General features: G+C 42.5%; 1 protein-coding gene across 11 annotated transcripts in view; it reads left to right on the top strand.

Moving 5' to 3' along the window:
- The window catches only part of nckap5l (NCK-associated protein 5-like), an 890,431-nt gene that overhangs the window by 519,386 nt on the left and 346,640 nt on the right, over positions 1-24,405 (top strand). For all 11 annotated transcript variants that reach the window (XM_063052487.1, XM_063052484.1, XM_063052488.1 and 8 more), the window contains one exon: positions 1,341-1,484. In XM_063052487.1, the coding sequence (XP_062908557.1) occupies positions 1,341-1,484 (144 nt within the window). The remainder of the gene's footprint in view (positions 1-1,340; positions 1,485-24,405) is intronic.

Below are 24,405 nucleotides of genomic sequence, written 5' to 3'. Positions count from 1 at the left end.
TGCACGTGTAGAACATCTTTCCCGTTTTATTCCTTCTTCCTCTCAAGTGTGAGAGCTGATGATTTGGAGCCCTCTCTCTCCAAGTTATGTTGTTTTTCACTGCTTCACAGGGTACCCTCATTTTCCAGACGACCGGTAGAATCTGCTTTAGCCGTGAGATTCATGTGGAAATATGGAGGTGCAAAGCAAGTTTTGAAGTCTGCTGTCTGTGTTTCAGTGGCAAGTTCCAAGGTGGTCCCTCTATTTTGAAAATCAATATCAACTTCAAGCAGAAATCATTATACTCAATAATAGTTGGTATCAGATGCAGAATTATACTCTGCATACTGTGCAAAATGATTGCCATTACTTCAGTCTGATTAATCACACACCTGGATTTCCAGCAGCTGCAGATTTTCTCTTGTTTGTAATCACACACTGTCACCCTTACTTCTAGGCCTTTCCAATTCAGCCCTTATGTATCATGTCGGGCACTGGATACAAAACATAAGGAAGAACAGGAATTAATGGTCTAAGGAAAATTCTAAACAACATTCAATATTTCATATATTTATTTATGGTAATTTAAACTTTTCAAATAGCAAAATGGTTTAATATTTTTAATTGTTCAGTTGATTAGGTAACCTTCCCACTCCAACATAATACAAAGTGATTGTTAGACCGAAGCTAGTGTTGAGTTCCATGGATGATCAATGAGCAAAAGTAGCCACATTGTGAAGGCTGAGGGGCTCTCTGTAAGAGCTGTTATTGCACGCTTATATCATCTTCATCGTATCGTATGACAGCGATCATGGTCTTACCATGACGATGATTGTACTTGGCAAGTATTTCTACAGAAGTGATTTGATATTGCCTTCTTCTGGGCAGTGTCTTTACAAAACAGGTGACCCCAGCCATTATCAATACTCCTCAGAGATTGTTTACCTGACATCAGTGGCTTCATAACCAGGACTTGTGATATGCACCAAATACTCATACTATCATCCAACACCTGCTGCCATGGCTTCACATGACCCTGATCTTGGGGGAGGTGCGGGGGGTGGGGGTTAATCCGGTGCTACATCTTGCCCAAGGGTGACCCTCAGGCTAGTGGAGTGAAGGAGAACCTTACACCTCCTTTGGTAGAGACGTGTCTCCACCACATCACCCCAGCAGGCTTACATCCATTCAGTAAATTTGATTTTGTTGTTAAATTCATCATTACTCCCATGGCTAAAATAAACCTGAAGAGTTTCAATACATAACCGCCAACCTTGTTTCCATGATCTAATTCAGTCCATGAGCTTCCTTTCAAACTGTTTGGTGTGCCTTGCTGAAATTTAACCTCTCTGGATGTTTAGGCTAAGATGTCAGAAGATACAGAGGTTTCCAAAGAAACAACAACAGACCTACATGAGGCATTGGATGAATTTCCCAGCAGCGCAATCAACATTGAGGAACAGGAAAAGACAATGCACCTTCTGGAAAGACTAAGAACGTTGGAGGTAAGCAACAACTACAAATTGTATCCAACCAGAAGTGAAATTCACATGCCCTCACACACTGGGAGGTCATCGCTGGCCTATGCTCCACCAGGAGCTAAGAGTCACACACTGTTCCAACCTGAAAAGATATCAACATTTTTTCTTTACAGCATCTAAATTGAGAAATTCCCTGTCCATCAACACTCTGAAATTACCATCACCCGATGAAATTCCCTGTCCAACAACACTCTGAGGTTACAATCAGCAGATGAACAGCAGCATTTTAGTCAGGGAGACCTGATAAATGCTGGCATTTTTCACTCACAGTCAACAAAGCCCATATTTTGTAAATTAATAATGGTCTGATAATGCTTCTGAAGATGGCCACTTTTATGATGCTGCTCGAGCGAACTCTTGTAGTACTGACCTAAGACTTACATGATTGCTGTACACTAATGATGCAAATTATAGAGCTAAATACAAATGTTAATGTATAATGTAGACCAAATTTTCTTTGTAATATTAGAAAACCTTAATATTCGTTCTGTCCTGGAGTTAAATAGGGATAGTTTAAGATATTTTCAGAGTGAATTTGGGGGATATTGTAGCCAGATCGCATCAGAAACTCAATAAGGCAAAAGAGAATTTTTGATTTGTGATCATTAGCCATTGATTGGCAATAAAGCTCCATGAATGGTGAGTTCCTAAAAAATTCTTCTGGATATTTTTACTGCAGTTGAATAAAATTGATTCTCATGCATCTCAGCTGCTTTCAGTAATGTTAAGGTGTATAATATTTAAGGTGCATTATTTTCAACAAATGGCAAACAACCTTAACATCAAGACTAAAATGGCAGTAATATAGGTCTGGATACAAAGTTGCAAAGTGTGTACGAGAGTCATAATGTTCAATTCTTTGCAATTGCCAATAAGAATTAAACTGACATTTCCAGGCCACCTTCCAAAGTGTGGTCTGTTTTGGCTGTTTTGTGAAGTTACATATGACAAAACTGAACTGACAAGTATCTTGTGTGTTGATGTTTGCATGTGAAAAGAGTTGAACTGTGACATCTGTATTGACGTTTATGGGTGAAAACATTTGGCACAGACTCAGTGACAAATTCTTTCTGGCACAGTTCCAGTTTGTACTCGCGTGTTCATAATTTTAATTCTTTTCTCAAGTTATTTTATACAATTGTAATGAACAAAGAATGATAGTTATAAATAATTCTTAAATCCTTTGCTATTAATGTACAACAGATGACGGGAACTGCATTTAACCAATTTCCCCTGGGATTAATAAAGTATAACTATGATTATGACTATGACTATTTGCTGTTGTAAGCTTCTAAACCAAGGGTTCCCAACCTGGGGCCTATGACCCCTTGCATAATGGTATTGGTCCATGGCTTAAAAAAGTTTGGGAACCCCTATTCTAAATTATTCTTCTCATCACTCTCTGAGTAAATAAGTGTTATCCGATTATCTTATTTGATTTATTGATAATGTATCGATGGACTTTTTTGCACTTATTCGTGAATGGAAGTGCTATCATTGTCTAATCTAGCACAACTTTTTACCAGCCATCTCAAGATCAGCTCATACTTTCTTTTCAATGTAAGAAGGCTTCAAATTGTTTGTGCTACGTTGAAAAGGATAACAAAAGGAGCATTTCTGGTCTCATCTTGGTAAATTATTTTTGTGTTTTGTCCAGAGGGAGTACTTCCTTTTCAAAATGTGGTGACCATTGAAATTTCAGTGTGACTCAATTGAGATTCAGTATAACTTCAGCATAACCTCTATAGGAAATGTCGTCTGCTCCATAGTTTTGTTTACAAGATGTTTTCACATATTCTCTTTTCGTAGAAGTATTTGTTCTCATACCTGCTGAAGAAGTACATACAAAAGATATAACTGTTTTGTTATCAGAAATAGATTAAGAAAAAATAGTAATTGTGTATTATCACATTGAGAATGAATCGATTTGGTCGCTGTTATTTCCTTCCCTAGAGTTACTATTTTTTTGTTCTGGTTATATTTTTTCTTCAATACCTTTAACATGATGGTTAAAATCCACAAACGCGTCTTCATCTGAAGCATGCTTTTGAAGCCAATTGGACATAATTGAGAAAATGCAGCTGCACTGTGAGTGCTGGTTTCTGCCAGTTCCTTTAGCTTACGCTCTTTCAGAAAAGGTTTGGCATAATTTGAGAAAATACTTTTACCTTAGTTTCAGATAAAATATGTTAAAGATAGAAATATAGTTTAAAACGTATAATGAATGAGGAATGAAATTGGAAATAAAATCATTCAGAAAATGATCCTAATGGGAGAAAATGAGGTTTCTAAGATAGAGGACAAAATACACAAATTTTTATCAGAATATTTCATCTGCAACTAGACCTTTGATTCTCCATCAGGAAACCACAGTCAGTGATAGCACTCTTCCTCTCTGATAGTCAATACCGCCCCACTGCTCGACTCTACACTCGTGAATTTGTGGCTGGGCACAGTGCAAGTGCCATCTTCAAATTCACTGATGATACCACTGTCAAGTAAATCTCAGATAGTGATGTGGAGACATATAAGAGTGAACCTCAGGCTGTGGACCTCAGGAAGGGGAAGTTGAGAGAACCCACACCTGCCTCATTAAGGTGGAAAGGGTGAGCAGCTTCAAGTTCCTGGGAATCAACATCATTCGGATCTATTTTGGAGCCAACTTACAAACGTAATCTCAATGAAGGCATGTTACTTCATTAGAGTTTAAGGAGATTTGATATGTCACCAAATACTCTTGCAAATTTCCATAGATGCATGGTGGAGCACATTCTGACTGGCTGCATCATAGCCTGGTATGAAGGCTCCAAAGCGAGGGATTGCAAGAGGTTACAATGGCCAGCTTCATCCCTCACCACCGTTGAAGACATCTTCAAGAGGCAGTGCATCAAAAGGCAGCATTCATCCGTCGCTAGCGACCCTTACAATCTGGAATGTGCCCTCTTCTCATTACTACCATTGAGGAGGAGGTATAGGAGCCTGAAGACACACTCAACCAATCAGAAGCAGCTTCATCCCCTTTGCGATCAGATTTTTGAGCAGTCGGTGAAACCATAAACACAACCCCATTATTCCTTTTCTTTGTACTATTCATTTATTTTGAAACTTGCAGTATTTTTATATTTTTGCACTGTACTGTTGCCCCAAAACATCAAATTTCATACCATGGAAATCAGTGATAATAAACCTGATTCTGATTAACCTAAAGTTATTCAAGCTAAAGTCATTTTAATCTTCCAGGCTCATTTATTGGTGGAAAAAGTTCTTCATATTTGATACATACATATAAAGTGACCCTGGGGAATTGTTATGAGTGTGCTGGTTGTCTTGAATGTACTTCCTTGCATAGATAAACAAAGTTTTTATGAGTAAAGGTGTAGGTAAGATATTTTGGTTCAATGTTTAATTAAGCAAGAGACTTTTCTATGATTTTTAATGCTGTAAATTTCAGCATAGAGGTTACACAGACTTCTAAATTGTTATGATTTGCAAGTTCTGAATTTTCTCTGCGAAATTTGGTTGGAAATGTGCCAGGTGCTGTAGTATTGACATTGTTTCATGAAAATAGAGGCAACAGAAAGCAATTTAGCTCTTTGAGATTGTCCTAGTATGTAAGAATGTAAGAGAAGAGATGGGGGCAAGAGCAGGTTATCCAGTCCTTTGAGTCTGCTTTGCCATTCATTAGAATCTTCCATCCTCGGTATCATTCTCCGACACTGTTTCCTTAACGCCCAGGAAGCTACCATTCTTTGTTTTGAATCAATATAAGAACTGAGCTGCAAACATCAAGGGATGGGAATTCCGGTGGATCACCTCATGTGAGTCAAGAAAAGATTGTGTTTCTCTTGTTTGTAATTGATCTAATACCTGGCACCATTTACCCTTTTGTCTTTACACAAAGTGGGGGGGAGGGGGAATGTTGACTCAGACCATGAGAGGCCTGTGTCGGGCATTTTCATGCCTTACAAGGCGCAGATTGGAAGTCTGTGTGGGGCGCCACTCCTTGCACAGGCTAGAGCAATGTGTGATTAAGTGCCTTGCTCAAGGACACACAACACGCTGCCACAGCTGAGGCTTGAACTAGCGACCTTCAGATCACTAGACAAATGCCTTAACCACTTGGCCACGTGCCAGGACAAAAATATCTCCATTTTGAAATTGAAATTAATGTATGATTTGACATCAAATTGGCAGATGCCCTCCAGATTTCCAACACTCGTGTGTGCAACTCTTTGTAACTCATTACCGTCCTGGGCTCAAAGCAACACTTCCAGGTGGTGCGACACTTCCCTCGTGAGTCTACTGGGGTCATCTACTGTGTCCGGGGCTCCCAGTGTGGCCTCCTCTATATCAGTGGGACCCAACGTAGACTGAGAGACCGCTTTGCCGAGCATCTACGCTCCGTCCGCCAGTAAAACCAACTTAACCAATTTCCCCCGGGATCAATAAAGTATGAGTATGACTATGAACGCAGGATCTCCCAGTGGCCACCTATTTTAATTCCACTGACATGTCAGTCCATGGTCTCCTCTACTGTCGCGATTAGATCACACTCAGGTTGGAGGAGTAATACTTCATATTCCATCTGGGTAGCCTTCAACCTGATAGTATGAACATCGATTTCTCGAACTTCTGGAAATGGCACTTCCTCTCCTTCACCATTCCCCATACTCCATTCCCATTTCCCTTTCTCATCTTATCTCCTTACCTGCCCATCACCTCCCTCTGGTGCTCCTCCCCTTTTCACTTCTTCATTGGTCTTCTGTCCCCTCCTATCAGATTCTCCTTTCTTCAGCCCTTTATCTCTTTCACCAATCAAATTGCTTTCTCTTTACTTCACCTCTCGCCCTCTCCCAGTTTCATCTATCACCTGGTATTCCTTCCTCTCCTCCCCCCACCTTCTTACTCTGACTTCTCATCTTTTTTTCTCCAGTCCCAATGAAGGGTCTTGGCCCAGAATGTAGATTGTTTACCTTTTTTCATAGATGCTGCTTGGCCAGTATTTTTTTGTGTGTTTCTCGGATTTCCAGCATCTGCAGATTTCCTCTGGTTTGCGATTTAACTACACTTACCTATTGAAATGTTCCCTCAACCAATGACCACACTTTAAGGATTCTTTATCTTGTTATTTCACACTTGTTATTCATTGCTGTTTATTATATTTGTATTCACAGTTCATTGTCTCGTGCTGGTGCTCTTTCAATTATTCTATTGTAGTTAGTTTCTATAGATTTGTTGAGTATGCCTGAAGGAAAAGGAATCCCTGGGTTGTGTGTGGTGATGTGTCTGTACTCTGATATTAAATTTAACTTTGACTGTGAACTTTTGACCTTTGATCCCGTTGTTGAGATTGTACAATAGATAAAACAAAAGGGTTGCCATCCTTGGTGATTTGTTGTGTTTGCTTCTCTGTAACTACTGATGAGACCCGAAGCCAGGAGATAGTGCAGGTTATCACAGATAAACCGGTGGACGTGTTTTATGTTGAAGAAAAAATGTAGCAACTCATTTATCGAACGCCAAAAACTGAATACAAAGCGTGGTAAAAGTCCTTTATGCAATTAGCTCAGCACATCAGATCTTTAAAGTGAACCCCAACTCAATGTTGGTGGTTGTGATACCTGTACATTTCCACCAGTTACATTACCCAACACAAGCCCCTCCAGAATTCACTAAATCTGGCATTGTCAGCCTGTCTGGAACTCAGAGGAGCCCCCCCAGCTCAGGTCTTATGTTCCATGGGTAGAGGAACTGCAGGTGCTTCTGGCATGTCCTGAGTGTGTTGAGACACTCATGGGCATGTCGTGATGGCTTGGGCATGTTGGTGGAACCCTCCAAAATTAAGGCGATCTTTTGAAACACATTCAAGTTTACCCATCTTATCTCTGATAGAAGTCTTTTCTCTTCATTCCAAAATGCAGAACAGGCTATCATAAGGGAGTCTAAGGGGATGTTAGTGTACACCATGGTCTTGCGAGACCATAGATCTGCGCCTGGAAAGTCTTCACTCTCCAGGGTGCAGGCCTGGGCAAGGTTGTATGGAAGACAGGCCATTGCCCATGCTGCAAGTCTCCCCTCTCCACGACACCGATGTTGTCCAAGGGAAGGGCATTAGGACCCCTACAGCTTGCACCAGTGTCGTCGCAGAGCAATATGTGGTTAAGTGCCTTGCTCAAGGACACAACACGTTCCCTCGGCTGGGGCTCGAACTCACGACCTTCAGGTCGCTAGTCCAATGCCTTAACCACTTGGCCAAATGCCCACACATCATGGTGGACAAAAACAAACAAGGTGGAAGTAGGTTAACAGGAACCCAAGAGTGCTGTACGACATAATGGAAGGTAGGAATAGCTGAAAAGGAAATGAGCTTACTGAGGGCGTTAGAAAGCTGTTCAGAGGCCAGTCAGGCAGTCGTGGCGTCAGGGATAAAATCACTTGGCACTCATAATGGCTGCCAACTCAGCCACAGACAACTGCAGGTCCTCTTTTGGAGCTGTTCTGAGCCCCAGCAGGGTACGTGGGAGATGATCATGCCAAAACTCATTGGTCAGGGGAGCCCTCAGAGCAGCCTTTAAGGAGCGGTGAAACCACTCGCATAGGCAATTGGACTGCTGGTGATGCGCCATTTTGTGATGTAGTCTAACGCTGAGGTTCTAGGCCATTGCAACCCAGAGGTTGGGGAGCGCGGTCAGAGGAAATATCGGATGAGGTGCCAAACCAAGTAACCCAGGTGCTGATGAATGCCTGAGCCATGTCTGTGACCATCGGCAATGCTAGAGGGATGACCTCTGGCCACCTATTAGTACAGTCCGTTACGGTAAGGAGGCGCATGAAACCGCAGGGGTGGGGTGGGTGGCGGGAGAGGGCCAACCAGGTCCACATTGACATGGTCAAATCATCACTCAGGGATCTCAAAAAGTGCCAATGGCATCTGAATATGATGATTGATTTTTGCCCAGTGGCACTCCTCACTAATGTTCCCTCTAATTTTTAGTCATCAGTGTGTGCAAAAATCTTATGTTGTGCAATTTTTTTCCTGTGACAAAAGTATGTGCGCACTGAATACACACATGGCACAGTTTATGTAGATTTACAAAATATTTGACATAAAACTGCACAGAATAACAACAAAATAACACACACATTTAAGTCACTCAGTTATTATTTCTCTCTCCCGTCTTTGGCACTTACCCATTCTTTGTAAACTCTATCTAGACTAATAGAACTTCCATCTAAATGATAGCTTTTGATTCTCATTAACATATCCAAATGACATTCACCTAAATGGTTTCTCAGCCTGTTTTAGAGTTGATTCATTAGGCTAAAACCTCGCTCACAGTCCGCACTAGACGCAATGTCCATCAACTGTGCAAGCTCGCAAAACTGTTCATTTTGAAGTACAAATGCCACCATTTGAGCAAAGTTTGAAATCAGTTTGGATTTAATTTTTTCTTGCACAGAAAATTTGAAATCATTAAACTGTGTAACTATTACAGTATTTTCAGCTAGAAAATCATGATATTTTAGACATAAGGCATTAACTTGTTCATCGCCAAATGTGGTCACAATCTGCAATTTTGGAGAAATCAAAAGCTGACTATTCCTGTACCTCATCTTCAGAAACCTTTCTTCTAAATGAACACAAAGACCATTTAGAAAAGTCAACAGCAAGCTTGTATCTACTGTGACGTTTTCTTCACGTTGTTGGCTTAGCAAAACTTCAACGTTGTCGCTCCACGAAACATTGTCTCCCAGGTGCTGCTTTCTTATCTTGTTAATTTTGCCTCGCGCAAAATGAAGTGAATCAATTGGTGTCAGGCCACTGTGATGCAGCTGTACAAACCGGAACAGGAAGGGGGAGGTGACGTAAATTAGTGACGTGCATTGTGGTATTTGAAAAACCAACTAACTAGTTAACAGAAACATTTAGCTAAAAGATTATTTGCAATAAGTATAACTATTAGTTACTACATTATTTTAGGTAACTAACCTTTTGTGCGCACATAAATTTCCTTTGTGCGCTGGTTGAAAAACCAGTGCGCGCACACACGCACACAGCTTAGAGGGAACATAGCTCCCCACAGGCTGTAGTCCAATCATGTACATTCTTTTTAAGGCCATGCCACACAATTTTAGTGCAGCCTGTTTCTGTGAGGCCTTTTGGCCCGGAAGTGAAAAGCCACGTATGGAGTCGGAAACAGTCTGCTTCCAGTTTGCAGGCACCTTGGGGTGAGAGTGACTGGTTGAAGCATTGCGCAGGAGAAGGAACCCCAGCTTCCTCAAACTTAATGGAAGTCAACTGCAGGCCTGTGACTGCTTTTCAGTAAGCCTCGACCTTTGGCTCAGTAGCTTGGTTGTCTGCCTGCCGGCATACGCAACCCCAATGTGTACGGTCTCAACAACTGGCCGTAAGGGGCAATCAGCACAGCATTATATTTCCCTTTGATATGTTGTACATCTGTTGTCAACTCTGATATGTAGGCCAGTTGGCGCTGCTGCCGTGCAGACCAAGGGTCTACGATTTTGGCCATCGCATGCACGAGGGGTTCATGGTCAATGAGCACTGTGAAATGGCAACACACTAGAAGAAAACGAAAATGGCAGTCATCCAGATAGAGACTGAGAAGCTCGTGGTCAAATGTGTTCTTCTTCCTTTTGGGAAGACGGAGCTGCTGGCCGAAGAAGGTGAGCGTCTGCCACACCCCTCCAACCAGCTGTTCATGCACAGCACCCACAGAGTCTGGAGCATCAGTAGTAATGGCTATGAGTATGTTGGTGAGTGGGTACACGAGTAGGGTTGCGTTAAGAATCATCAAATGCCTTGATCGTGTCCTCTGGCCAGTCGAGCACCCAATTAGAGGTATTGCCTTTAAGTGCACTATACAGGAGAAGCACAAGTTCAGCAGCTCGTGGAATGAAACAGTGATAGAAATTCCCCATGTCTAAAAACTCCAGTTGCCTTTTTGTAGTGTGGGGCAGTGGGAAATCCAAAATAGCAACTACTTTTAATGGGATGGGTTTCGCACTTTCTGTGGTGATGCAATGGCTGAGAAAGTCAATGGTTTACAACCCAAATTGGCATTTAACAGGCTCAATAATCAACCTGTATTGGCTTAAATGTTCGAAATGTGTGCAGCGATGAGATACATGTGCAGATTTGGATGCACTAGCGATAAGTATGTCAACCAGATAAACAAAATAAAATCTAAGTCTTTTAATATAGAGTCCATCAGCTGTTTGAAAGTCTGTGCTGCATTTTTCAGGCCAGACGGAAGGCACAGAGACTCAAAGATGTCTAATGGGGTGATCACAGCCAGTTTGGGAATGTCCACTGAGCACATAGGCACATGATGGTGGCCCCAAACTAGATTGACTTTGGGAAAAAATTAACATTCCAGCTAAATGTTCCAAAAAGTCTTGGATGTGTGGGACAGTGTGACAGTTGGGTTGGTGGCCTCATTAGGGAATTTGTAATCGCCATACGGGTGGCAACCACCATTGGACATGGGCACCATATGGAGGGCAATTGCAACTCTTTCCATGTTGGCAACTTGGCCTTCCTGGTTCCCAGCTTTTCTGGGTCCAGTCTGTGTGCATGGGCATGGTCTGGTGGGCCAATTGTGGGAATGTAGTGCACGTCCCCGCCCCCCCCCCCCCCCCAGGTTTTATGACTGCAGTGGAGAATATGGGCTTGGTGAGGTTTGGGAATTCATCCAGCTGTGGAGTAAACTCATACGTGATGGTACATGTACAACGGGTGATGCACGTGCAGTTCAACTCTTTGAATGATTATGCAGGAAGTTTGAAGTTAATAACTCATCTTCTACGCTAGGCCACGAACTTATCAATCACTCCTCATATGTTGATAGGACACTTAAAGCTGCTGAGCAGGTTGACAGAAGGTGTACAGTGTGTTGGTCTTCATCAACCATGGGATTGAGTTCAAGAGCTGTGAGCTAATGTTACAGCTATATAAGACCTTGGTCAGGCCCCACTTGGAGTACTGTGCTCTGTTCTGGTCACCTCACTAGTCATAGTCATAGTCATATTTTATTGATCCTGGGGAAGTTGGTTTTTGTTACAGTTGCACCATAAATAATAAATAGTAATAAAACCATAAATAGTTAAATAGTAATATGTAAATTATGCCAGTAAATTATGAAATAAGTCCAGGACCAGCCTATTGGCTCAGGGTGTCTGACCCTCCAAGGGAGAAGTTGTAAAGTTTGATGGCCACAGGCGGGAATGACTTCCTATGACGCTCTGTGCTGCATCTCGGTGGAATGGCTGAATATACTCCTGTGCCCACCCAGTGCATTATGTAGTGGATGGGAGACATTGTCCAACATGGCATGCAACTTGGACAGCATCCTCTTTTCAGACACCAGAGAGTCCAGTTCCATCCCCAGGAAGTATGTGGATGCTATAGAGAGAGTGCAGAGGAGGTTTACAGGGATGTTGCCTGGACTGGAGAGCATGCCTTATGAGAATAGGTTGAGTGTACTTGGCCTTTTCTCCTTGGAGCGGCAAAGGATGAGAGGTGACCTGATAGAGGTGCATAAGACGATGAGAGGCATCGTGTGGATAGTCAGAGGCTTTTTCCCAGGGCTGAAATGGCTAACACGAGAGGGCACAGTTTTAAGGTACTTGGAAGAAGGTACCGAGGAGATGTCAGGGGTGAGTTTTTCACACACAGAGTGGTGGGTGTGTGGAATGGGCTGCCGGCGGCGGTGGAAACAGATATAATAGGGTCTTTTAAGAGATTCTTAGGTAGGTACATAGAGCTTAGAAAAATAGAGGGCTATGTGCTAGGGAAATTCTAGGCAGTTTCTAGAGTAGGTTACATGGTCGGCACAACATTGTGGGCCAAAGGGCCTGTAATGTGCTGCAGGTTCTATGTTATATCCACTCTATCTAGACCTTTCAATATTCAATAGGTTTCAATGAAATCCCCCACTTATTCGTCTAAACTCCAGTGAGTGCAGGCCCAGAGCCATCAAACTTTTCTCATATGTTAACCCTTTTATTTCTGGCATCATTCTCATGAACCTTCTCTGAACCCTGTCCATTGTCAGCACATCTTTTCTTAGATAAGGTGACCAAAACTGCTCACAATACTGCAATTGCAGTCTGACCAATGCATCATATCCTTGCATTTATATTCTAGTCCTCTCAAAGTGAATGCTAACATTGCATTTGCCTTCCTTACCACCAACTCAACCTGCAATTTACCCTTTAGGAAATTCTGCACAAAGACTGCCAAGTCCCTCAAATTGCACCTCTGATTTTTGAGTTTTCTCCCCATTTATAAAATAGACTACACTTTTATTCCTTCTGCCAAAGTGCATGGTCATACCCTTCCCCACACTGTTCCCATCTGCCACTTCTTTGCCCAATCTTCTAATCTGTACAAGTTCTTCCCCAGACACCTTGCTTCCTCGACACTACCTGATGAAGGATTTTGGCCCGAAATGTCGACTGTTTACTCATTTCCATAGATGCTGCTTGACTTGCTGAGTTCCTCCAGCATTTTGTGTGTGTTGCTCTGGATTTCCAGCATCTGCTGAATCTCGTGTTTGTAAATTAAGATAATTTGTTTCTAAAGGAAATGGAAAAATCTGCAAATCTATGGAAACCAGTTCAACTATTAGGAAACAACACACATCAAAGTTGCTGGTGAACACAGCAGGCCAGGCAGCATCTCTAGGAAGATGTACAGTCAACATTTCAGGCTGAGACCCTTCGTCAGGACTAACTGAAAGAAGAGCTAGTAAGAGATTTGAAAGTGGGAGGGAGAGGGGGAGATCCAAAATGATAGGAGAAGACAGGAGGGGGAGGGATGGAGCCAAGAGCTGGACAGGTGATTGGCAAAGGGGATATGAGAGGATCATGGACAGGAGGCCCAGGGAGGTGATATTATCAAACAATCACTAGCCATTTTATTGTGATTTCGGATTTGTTATAGACTTTTTGGAAAAGATGTCTTGTATACTCTGGTGATTCCGATTAGTATAAAGTGTCATGATTTTGATTGTAATTTTACTGCTAATTTTCTTGCATTGGCTGCTCGGCTGCTTATATTCCTATGCAAAGAAACCGCATTATTGTGGTGATCAGTTATTGACTAATTTGCATTTTCAGCATCAAGGTCAGACTGTGCAAAGAAGCCCGTCATTTTGCACTGCGCAGTCATGCATATCATTCAATAATTATTTAATTGACACTCTCATTACCATGATTTTTTAAAAGTTATTGAATGAACATTAAGTAAAAATGTTCAATGGTCTATTGATGATAAGCTTGAAAAATGGTAATTTTTGAAAAGAAAAGTCCAAGGTAACATTCTTTTGAAATGAAATAAGAAACCCTTGCTACCCTGCCAATAAACTGTAGTTGTGATCTGTGCCTGGAGGATTACTCTCAACTACTTCAGTGTCTAAAGGGCAGAAATATCTGGCACATTTCCCCTCCTCCAGCAGAAGGACATCAGAAGGTGTACTGTATGGGTGAGTTCAACAACATTAGATTGCTCCCAAAATTAATTCAAATTAGCTTCTACTGTATATAAAATCTAGTCTTGACTTTGTTATTGACTACGTTACATATTTATAACCAAGATTTTAGATTCATTTATGAATAATTAATTTTGTCATCCTTTCAGAATGGGAACTTATATGTAAGAAGGAATTCTCAGGTGTAGAAATGTGGCGCTATATCTAACAGAATGTTTTGAAGTGACTTTGCCCAAAAGGGGAAAGAGGTCATATGCCAGTTGGTCAATTTTGACTCTTTAACTTGTTGCATGGGGGCCTACGTGAATGTGCTCAATTAAACAGGCTCTGCACGCTTAATTCTCAGAAAAGTGTTTAATTTGTCTGTTCCACCCAAACTGGAGCTAGCAAAAGAAGCCAGTTATTACAAACCACAGTAGATAAGGAATAATAAATGGCAATGAGTGAGGATGGGAGCGCAAATTGTATTGTTGAATAGAGGGAGAACTAAGAATGTTTCAGGGTGGAGAAGTTTGGATAGGTATATGGATGATAGGGCTACGGAGGGCTATGGTCCCAATGCAGGTCAATGGGAGAAGGCAGTTTAAATGGTTCGACATTGACTAGATGGGCCAAAGGGGCTATTTCTGTGCCTTACCTATATATGGCTAGAATTGAGGAGAGGATTTGTGCTTGAGTCAGGCTGTGTCTGAGAGAGGTTGTGGAAGTTATTTGGGAGCAAGACCAACTGGAAGAAACGTTTCCTCATCCTCTATCGAGGCCTGTCAATATTCGATAGGTTTCAATGAGCTCACCCCTCATTCCAGCAAGGTCAGGCCCAGAGCCATCCAATGCCTCTTGGTATTATGGTTGACCCAAGATGCATTATGAAGAATATTGTTTTGCTATCATTAATACTTCCAAATTCCATCTCTCTGATGTTGCCACTTTCTACCTGTCACCTCACCTGCTGCTATAAATTCTGTGTATGCCTTGGTAACCTCCTCTTTATTTATTTAGTCTAGCAAAGTCCTGGCACCATTCTAACACTAATGATCATCATCATTATGTAACGTGTCGTATGACATGTGCGATCATGGTCTTTCCATGTCCATAATGGTTCTTGGCAAATTTTTCTACAGAAATGGTTTGCCATTGCCTTCTTCTGGGCAGTGTCTTTACAAGACAGGTGACCCCAGCCACCGTCAATATTTATTAATAGTCCGCCTGGTATCAGTGGTCACATAACCAGGACTTGTACCAGCTGCTCATATGACCATCCACCACCTGCTCCCATAGCTTCACATGACCCTGATCAGGGAGCAAAGCTGGTGCTACACCTTGGCCAAGGGTGACCTGCAGGCTAGTGGAGTGAAGGAGCACCTTACACCGCCTTCGGTATAGACATATCTCCACCCCGCCACCCAAATTCTAACACCACTGACATTAGATATCACAACAAGCAAGTTTTCTTAATTAGGGATTGATACCTCCAAATGTACATAGTTGTCTAACTGCTTATTTGGCAATGAGATGAACATTTAAATGAAATTTGATACAAAACTACACTTACTAGAGGAAATCAATTGTGCCAATCTATTTCATTGAGCTATCAGAACAACTTCAAGATTCAAGAAAAAACTTTATTGTCATTCTAACCGTACATCAGCTCTGCAGGGCAGAATGAGACGGCGTTTCTCAGGAGCAGTGAAATCATAACATAACAAACGCAACACTAAATAATAAACATAACAATAAATAGTAAAACACAACAGCCACATGTCAGTTAAAATCAGATATAAGTGTCCAGTGCAAGTTAAAAGTGTCCAAAGCAGAGTCAGGTGGAGCAGCTATTTAACAGTCTGACTGTCTGTGGGAGGAAGCTGTTTGGAAGCCTTGTGGCTTTAGTTTTGATGCTCCTGTAATGTTTGCCTGATGGCAGAAGAACAAACAGTTCATGGAGAGGGTGTGAGGGGTCTTTAATGATGTACCGTGTCTTCTGGAGGCATCGACTCTGAAAGAGGTCTTGGACAGAAGGTAGGAAGACCCCAATAACCTTCTCTGCTCCCCTAACCGCCCTCTGCAAGGCTTTTTTGTCAACAGCACTGCAGCTGGAGTACCAGGTTGTGATGCAAAAGGTCAGCACACTCTCAACCACACCTCTGTAGAATGTAGTTAAGATGTTAGTGGGGAGTGATGCTTGTTTAAGCTTCCTCAGAAAGTGCAATCTCTGCTGGGCCCGTTTCACAATCCCAGTGGTGTTCCTGGACCAGGTGAGATTGTCCGAGATCTGCACCCCAAGGAACTTGATGTTTTCCACTCTGTTCACTGTGGAGCCGCTGATGCTGAGGGGAGTGTGCTCAGGCTGAGACCGTCTGAAATCGATGATCATCTCCTTGGTTTTGGTGACATTAAGCATCAAGTTGTTATCCCTGCACCAGCTCTCTAGGTGTTTGACCTCCTCTCTGTACATTGTTTCATCATTTTTGCTTGATTCAATATCAAAGCAATAGATAATCCCCTATTTCCTTTCTTTGTTCTTGCAGTTTACATTTAAAGCAGGCATAATTTGAAAAAGATGCAAATGTATCTAAAAGGGAAAGTGAAAAATTATTTGCACATAAGAACTTGCACCAGTGGAGGCTTCATCCCTCTCCCTCCTGTCTTCTCCTATCATTTCAGGTCTCTCCCTCCCCCTCCCACTTTCAAATCTCTTACTATCTCTTCTTTCTGTTAGTCCTGACGAAGGGTCTCGGCCCGAAACGTCGTCTGTACCTCTTCCTATAGATGCTGCCTGGCCTGCTGCATTCCACCAGCATTTTGTGTGTGTCGTTTGAGGTTTTATATATAGCTTTTGTCTGAGAATCACTTTCTTAGCTGGTAGTCACAGTCTAATGCTTTTCTACAACAGTGACTCTTCAATGCATGACACATCAGTTGTGCTGTAGACAAAAAATCATTGGTTAATTTGTATTCCTGTAGCACGTGTGTTCATTGAAGGATATTGGACTTCCAAGCAAATTAGAATGGTGTACAATTGATATGTAAATGATTCTGACTTGCTGAAATGCAATATAGAGCACAGATCCTCATAAAAGTTTTATCTTAGAAGAACCTTCCAGTAATTATTTCCCTCCCCCTTCCTCCTTCTATTCCCCACTCTGGCCTCTTACCTCTTCCCCCCTGCTTATCACCTCCACCTGGGTCTCCTCCTTTTTCCCTTTCTCTTATGGTCCTCTCTCCACTCCTATCAGATTCTTTCTTCTCCAGCCCTTTACCTTTCCCACTCACCTGGCTTTACCTATCACCTTCTAGATATCCTCCTTTCCCTCCATCCACATTTTTGTTCTAGCTTCATCCACCTTTCTTTCCAGTCCCGAAGAAGGGTTTCAACTTAGACTGTTGATACTGCCTGACCTGCTGAGTTCCTCCAGGATTTGTGTGTGTTGATTTGAATATCTCAGCAGTTGTGTGCAGAATGCTGACCCCTCATCACTGCTACAGGTTCCAGTCCTTCACTTGGGAGTAAGTACAGAGGAGACGTCAGGGGTAAGTTTGTTTCTCAGAGAGTGGTAAGTGCGTGGAATGGGCTGCCGACAACGGTGGTGGAGGTGGATACGATAGGGTCTTTTAAGAGACTTTTGGATAGGTACATGGAGCTTAGAAAAATAGAGGGCTATGGGTAAGCCTAGTAATTTATAAGGTAGGGACATGTTTGGCACAACTTTGTGGGCCGAAGGGCCTGTATTGTGCTGTAGGTTTTCTATGTTTCTATAACAATGTATGGAGCCGGTCTATTTCTTTAAACTGTCTGACACAGAGCAAAAAAAAAAGTGATTTCATGCTATTTGGGCTTAGAAATCAAATTGGTTTTTTGAGAATTATTAAAGGGCTTTCATGGATTAATGTTTGGGATGATGCATTTTGTTTTGAACCATGTTTGTGTTGACAGCAAATGATTGACACCTGGTTGTAGTGCCTTCAACCAGAGTACTGTATATTGCCTTTGTAAATTTGAAAGAAGTCGCCCAAATGTTATAACACTGACATTATTATATCCTCCCTTGCAACATAAAGAACATAATGATGCTCCATCATGAATATTGTTATGAGTTTCAGTTACTGTTATTGTGAATTTATGTTAATTGGCCTAGAAATTCTATCGGGCCGTTACAGAAACACTGAATGGATCCAGGACATCAGTCTTGCTCATGAAGACTGAGAGAAAAGGATTTTAGAACATTTTAAGTAACACTGTTTTGTTTGGCTGTATTGATGGGTAGTCACTGAATGACAATTAAACTTGAACTATGAACTATTTGCCCTTGGATTTCTGTTGAAACCTGCAGTGCCCAATGGAAACGTGTTTCTGTTTTTGGCCGGGGGTAACGCAACAGTTGCTGCCAGTAGGAATATGCAGCCTAAAGGGAAATACCATATCTGTTTCTTTTCCTTGCAGCACAGGCAGGAAAACAAAGGAACATGCTGTTTCAGCTGCAGGAGTATCTTAAACTGGTGTTTTTCACCTCATTAATTTTGATTGAAAGATGCTCATATTGGTTGTTAATGATTCAGGAAATAATTGCTTCTTGTCCATCCCTAATAGCCTCTGAAATGAATATTTTGCTTGACCATTCCAGAGGGCAGTTGGAAGTCAACTCATGTAGATCTCAATTCAGATGCAACCACCCCCAGTCAGAACAACAAACCTCCTTTGTGTGACATTCTAACACTCCTGTAGTTTCACAGAAAGCACTGCTGATTCTTGTGTTTACTTCTAATGTGTTTTTAATTGAATTAGTTTGAAATCCCCAGTGGTCAGTTACTCACCTACAGAGGAAAGGTTTGGGTTTAGAGCAGGGGTTCCCAGCCTTTTTTACGCCATGGACCAATGCCATTAAGCAAGGGGTCTCTGGGCCCCAGGTTAGGAACCCCTGATTTATAGGCAAATGGGCCTAAGAGGGGTAAATGGGATTAAATTAGATGGGAATCTTGGTTAGAATGGATCAGTTGACGCAAAAGGCCAGTTTCCATGCTGTATGTCTCCATGACTGCTGACCTCACTCCTTGCTGCACATTTCAATCAAGCCTTTATGTGACTGACCCAACAACATAGCCACATTACTCCTTTCTGGATGTCTTTGTGGTGTAAAATGTGGAGAGCATTCTGACTGGTTGCATCACAGCCTGGTAAGGTGTCTCCAATGCACGGGACCGCCAGAGGCTGTAGAGGGTTGTCGATTGAGCCAGTGTCATCACAAACACAGCCCTGAGAACACCTTCAAGATCTGGTGCTGCAAGAAGCCAGCATCCATCGTTAAAAATCCTTACCATCCAGGATAACTAAAAAGTCTGAAAGTATAAAATCTCCTGAACCTGATGAACTGCAACCCAGGGTTCAAAAAGAGGTAGCTGAAGAGATTATGGAGGCATTAGTAAGAATCAATAGAGTCTGGGATGGTTCCTGAAAACTGGAAAATTGCAAATGTCACACCACTCTTCAAGAGGGGAGGGAGGTGGAGGAAATGAAACTATAGGTCAGTTAGCCTGACCTCAGTGGCTGGGAAGACGTTGGAGTTGATTGTTAAGGATGTGGTTTGGGGGTACTTGGAAGCACATGACAAAATAGGCCAAAGACAGCATGGTTTCCTAAAGGGAAAATTTTGCCTGACATATCTTTTGGAATTATTTGAAGAAATAACAAGCAGGATAGATAAAGGAAAATTGTTGGTAAAGAGTGGGAATAAAAAGATGCATTTTGGATTGGCTGCTGGTGACTAGTAGTGTTCAACGTGGGTCTGTGTTGGGACTGTTACATTTTACGTCTATATCAATGATTTGGATGATGAAATTGTTGGTTTTGTAGCCAAGTTTGTGGATGATACAAAGATAGGTGGAAGGGCAGGTAGTGCTGAGGTGCAAAGGGATTTGGGAGTCCTCATGCAGGATTCCCCGAAGGTTTACTTGTAGGCTGAATCAATGGTAAGGAAGGTGAATGCAATGTGAGCATTCATTTCAAGAGGACAAGTATATAAAAGCAAAGGTGTAATGCCAAGGCTTTATACGACACTGGTGAGACCTCACTTGGAGTATTGTGAGCAGTTTTGGGTTCCTTATTTTAGAAAGAATGTGCTGACATTGGAGGGGGTGCAGAGGAGGTTCATGAGAATGATTCTGGGAATGAAAGGGTTATCATTTGAAGAGTGTATGTTGATTCTGGGCCTCTGCTCACTGGAATTTAGAAGGAATTGAATTGTATTGACTTTTTAACTTATATCCTTCATATACATGAGGAGTAAAAATCTTTATGTTACGTCTCTGTCTAAATGTGCAATTTATAGTAATTTGCAATAAATAGTATGTACAATAGGGCAGTCAATGTAATATGGAAATACAGTTGTGTCAGCACCAATTAATCAGCCTGATGGCCTGGTGGAAGAAGCTGTACCGGAGCCTGTTGGTCCTGGCTTTTATGCTGCAGTACCGCTTCCCGGATTGTAGCAGCTGGAATAGATTGTGGTTGGGGTGACTCAGGTCCCCAGTGATCTCTGGGCCCTTTTTTAACACCTGTCTTTGTAAATGTCCTGAATCATGGGAAGTTCACAACTACAGATGCGCTGGACTGTCTGCAGCACTCTCGGCAGGTCTTGCGATTGAGGGAGGTACAGTTCCCATGCCAGCCAATGATGCAGCCAGTCAGGATGCTCTCAATTGTGCCCCTGTAGAAAGATTTTAGGATTTGGGGGCCCTCAACAAACTTCTTCAACCGTCTGAGATGAAAGAGGCGCTTTTGTGCCTTTTTCACCACAGATCCAGTATGTACAGACCACGTGAGATCCTTGGTGATGTTTATGCTGAGGAATTTAAAGCTGTTCATCTTCTCAACCCCAGATCCACTGATATCAACAGGCGTTAGCCTGTCTCCATTCCTCCTGTAATCCACAACCAGCTCCTTTGTTTTTGCAACATTGAGGGAGAGGTTGTTTTCTTGACACCATTGTGTCAGGGTGACAACTTCTATGTAGGCTGCCTCATTATTATTTGAGATTAGGCCAATCAGTGTAGTGCCGTCAGCAAATTTAATTAGCAGATTGGAGCTGTGGGTGGCGACACAGTCATGGGTATATAGAGAGTAATGTAGGCTATGGGTAATCCTAAGTAATTTCTCAGTTAAGGACATGTTGGGCACAGCGTTGTGGGCCAAAGGGCCTGTATTGTGCTGTAGGTTTTCTGTATTTCTATGAGGAGGCTTAGTACACAGGTTATGGGGAGAATGCAGGATGACTGGGTATCGCAGTAAAACCTATCGAATGCTGAAAGGCCTCGATTGAGTGAATGTAAAAACAATGTTTCCTTTGGTGGGGGAGTCTAGGACCAGAGGGCACAGCCTCAGTATTGAGGGACATCCATTTAGAACAGAGATAAAGATGAATATCTTTAGCCAGAGGGTGGTGGATCTGTGGAATTCATTGGCACAGGCAGCTGTGGAAGCCAGGTCACTGAGTGCATTTACAGCAGAGCTTGATAGGTTCCTGATTGGTCAGGGCATGAAGGGATACAGGGAGAAGGCAGGAGATTGGGGCTGAGAGGGAAATGGATCAGTCATGATGAAAAGGTGGAGTAGACTTGAAATTGAAATTGAAATATCTTTATTGTCATTGCATAGTACAATTTGCCATGCACCAATACAGCAAAAATGAGTTTGCAACTCTCATACTCAATGCTATAAAACAACAAATAAAATAAATAAACAATAAATAAAATCAAGTAACCAGCCAGTACAAGCAATGTCCAGCAGTACAAAAGGGCAACTCAGATGCATGACAGCCATAAAACCGGTATTAAAGTAACAATATAACAATTTATGGATGATGCTTGATCGATTGTTTCAGAGCAATTATAGCTCTGGGGAAAAAGCTACTTTTCAGTCTGGAAGTGCGGGCATAGAAAATCTTATAACGTCTGCCAGATGGAAGAAGTTCAAACAGATGTTTGTATGGGTGTGTATTGTCCTTACAGATGCTTGTAGCTTTCCTTAGGCAGCAAGAGCTGCAGGTGTCCTCCAGGGCTGGGAGCTGTGTCCCGATGATCTTCTGTGTGCTAGAGACGACCCGCTGAGGTGCTTTCCTATCAGCTGCTGTACATCTGAGATACCACACAGAGATGCAGTATGTTAAGATGCTGTCTGTGGTGCAGTGGTTAAAGGTCACCAGCATCTGTTCAGGTAGACCAGCTCTCTTCAGCATCCTGAGGAAAAACAAGCGTTGCTGTGCTTTCTTAACTATTGTTGTGGTGTTAGTGGACCATGTAAGGTCTTCTGAGATATGTATTCCCAGAAACCTGAAACTGGACACTCTCTCCACTATATCTCCGTTAATGTAGGCTGGACTGTACTCGTCATCCAGTGACTTTCCGAAGTTGATAATTAGCTCCTTGTATTAAGAGACAGGTTGTTCCCTGAACACCAGCTCACTAAGTTCTGTACCTCCGCTCTGTACGCTGATTCGTCTCTGTTGGAGATCAACCCGATCACTGTTGTGTCATCTGCGCATTTGATGATGGTATTGGTGTTAAATGCAGGTACACAGTCGTAAGTGAAGAGGGAGTAGAGTATGGGACTCAATATATAGAAAGCCCTCCCTCACCACCATCCAGGGCCCCAGACAGTCCTTCCAGGTGAGGCGACACTTCACCTGTGAGTCGACTGGGGTGATATACTGCATCCGGTGCTCCCGATGTGGCCTTCTATATATTGGCGAGACCCGACGCAGACTGGGAGACTGCTTTGCTGAACACCTATGCTCTGTCCGCCAGAGAAAGCAGGACCTTCCAGTGGCCACACATTTTAATTCCACATCCCATTCCCATTCTGACATGTCTATCCATGGCCTCCTCTACTGTAAAGATGAAGCCACACTCAGGTTGGAGGAACAACACCTTATATTCCGTCTGGGTAGCCTCCAACCTGATGGCATGAACATCGACTTCTCTAACTTCCGCTAATGCCCCACCTCCCCCTCGTACCCCATCCGTTATTTATTTTTATACACATATTCTTTCTCTCTCTCCTTTTTCTCCCTCTGCCCCTCTGACTATACCCCTTGCCCATCCCCTGGGCTTTCCCCCCCCCCCTTTCCTTCTCCCTGGGCCTCCTGTCCCATGATCCTCTCATATCCCCTTTGCCAATCACCTGTCCAGCTCTTGGCTCCATCCCTCCCCCTCCTGTCTTCTATCATTTTGAATCTCCCCCTCCCCCTCCCACTTTCAAATCTCTTACTATCTCTTCAGTTAATTCTGAGAAAGGGTCTTGGCCTGAAAAGTCGACTGTACCTCTTCCTAGAGATGCTACCTGGCCTGCTGCGTTCACCAGCAACTTTGATGTGTGTTGCTGGATGAACTTGGTGTGTGTGTGGAGGGGAGGGGGTCAAGCAACATCTGTGGAGATAGAGGTGTAGAGAGCCTACAGACTATTGTTGACTAGGTCTCTGTCTCCACAGATACTGTTTGTCCTGCTGAGTTCCATCAAATAAATCAAGTATTTCTTCTTCAGGTATTGAGACCGCAATAACTCAACAGTGCTCTTGATGCACTTGTAACAAAGCTCTGTTCGGATGCTGCAAGGGTTCCTTATTCTTGTTGCTAACATTTCATTTACCTTTGCAATTGCTTTATAATCTATGTTGTCTCACAGTTCTGACAACTTCTCCCCATTTCAATGGAAAGCATTAGATATTCTTTTGAAATAAGCTTCACACTAAGCTTTAGGGTAGGTAAGTGGAGGTTTAATTCTCTTAGTTCTAAAAAAAATTATTAATTTTTTCCCCAAAATGTCATATCTGAAAATGGATTGTGAAGGGAGGATGGCGAGTGTCATCTTTTAAGTTACATTGCCTGCTGTTTTGCTCTTGAGTAGTTTTTAATAATGTACCTTAAAGTTAGTGAGGCCAGAAAAAGGAAGATCATACAGTAGTTAATGAGTTCCTCTTGACTAGTTTTTAATAATGTAGCTCAGAACTAGTGAGGCCAGAAACAGGAAGATAATACTGTTTAACACGTGGAAAGGAGTTGGTGTCAGAGGGAGGGCATCAGATTTTTGGATCATTAGGCTCACTTGCAGGGAAGGTGGGACCTGTACAGAAGGGTCGGTTTGCTCCTGAACTAGAGGGGAACTAATATCCTAGCAGGAAAGTGTGCTAGTGCTGCAAGGGGGAAGGGTTTAAACTCAAGTTGCAGGAGGATGGGAACCAGAGTGTCAGAACAGATTGGTTGTAGAGACAGATGTTGGTTAAGCTTACATACAAGGTCAGGAATCAAAAGGTGGCACTAGTATTCTGAGCCACATGTATTACAATGCAAGGAATATTGTAGGAGAGGCCAGTGAGGTCAAGGTAATG

Source organism: Mobula hypostoma, chromosome 6 (genome assembly GCF_963921235.1).
Source record: "Mobula hypostoma chromosome 6, sMobHyp1.1, whole genome shotgun sequence".
Classification (NCBI taxonomy): domain Eukaryota; kingdom Metazoa; phylum Chordata; class Chondrichthyes; order Myliobatiformes; family Myliobatidae; genus Mobula; species Mobula hypostoma.
Note: the sequence above shows the minus strand (reverse complement) of the source record. Positions and strands in the feature narration are given on the sequence as shown.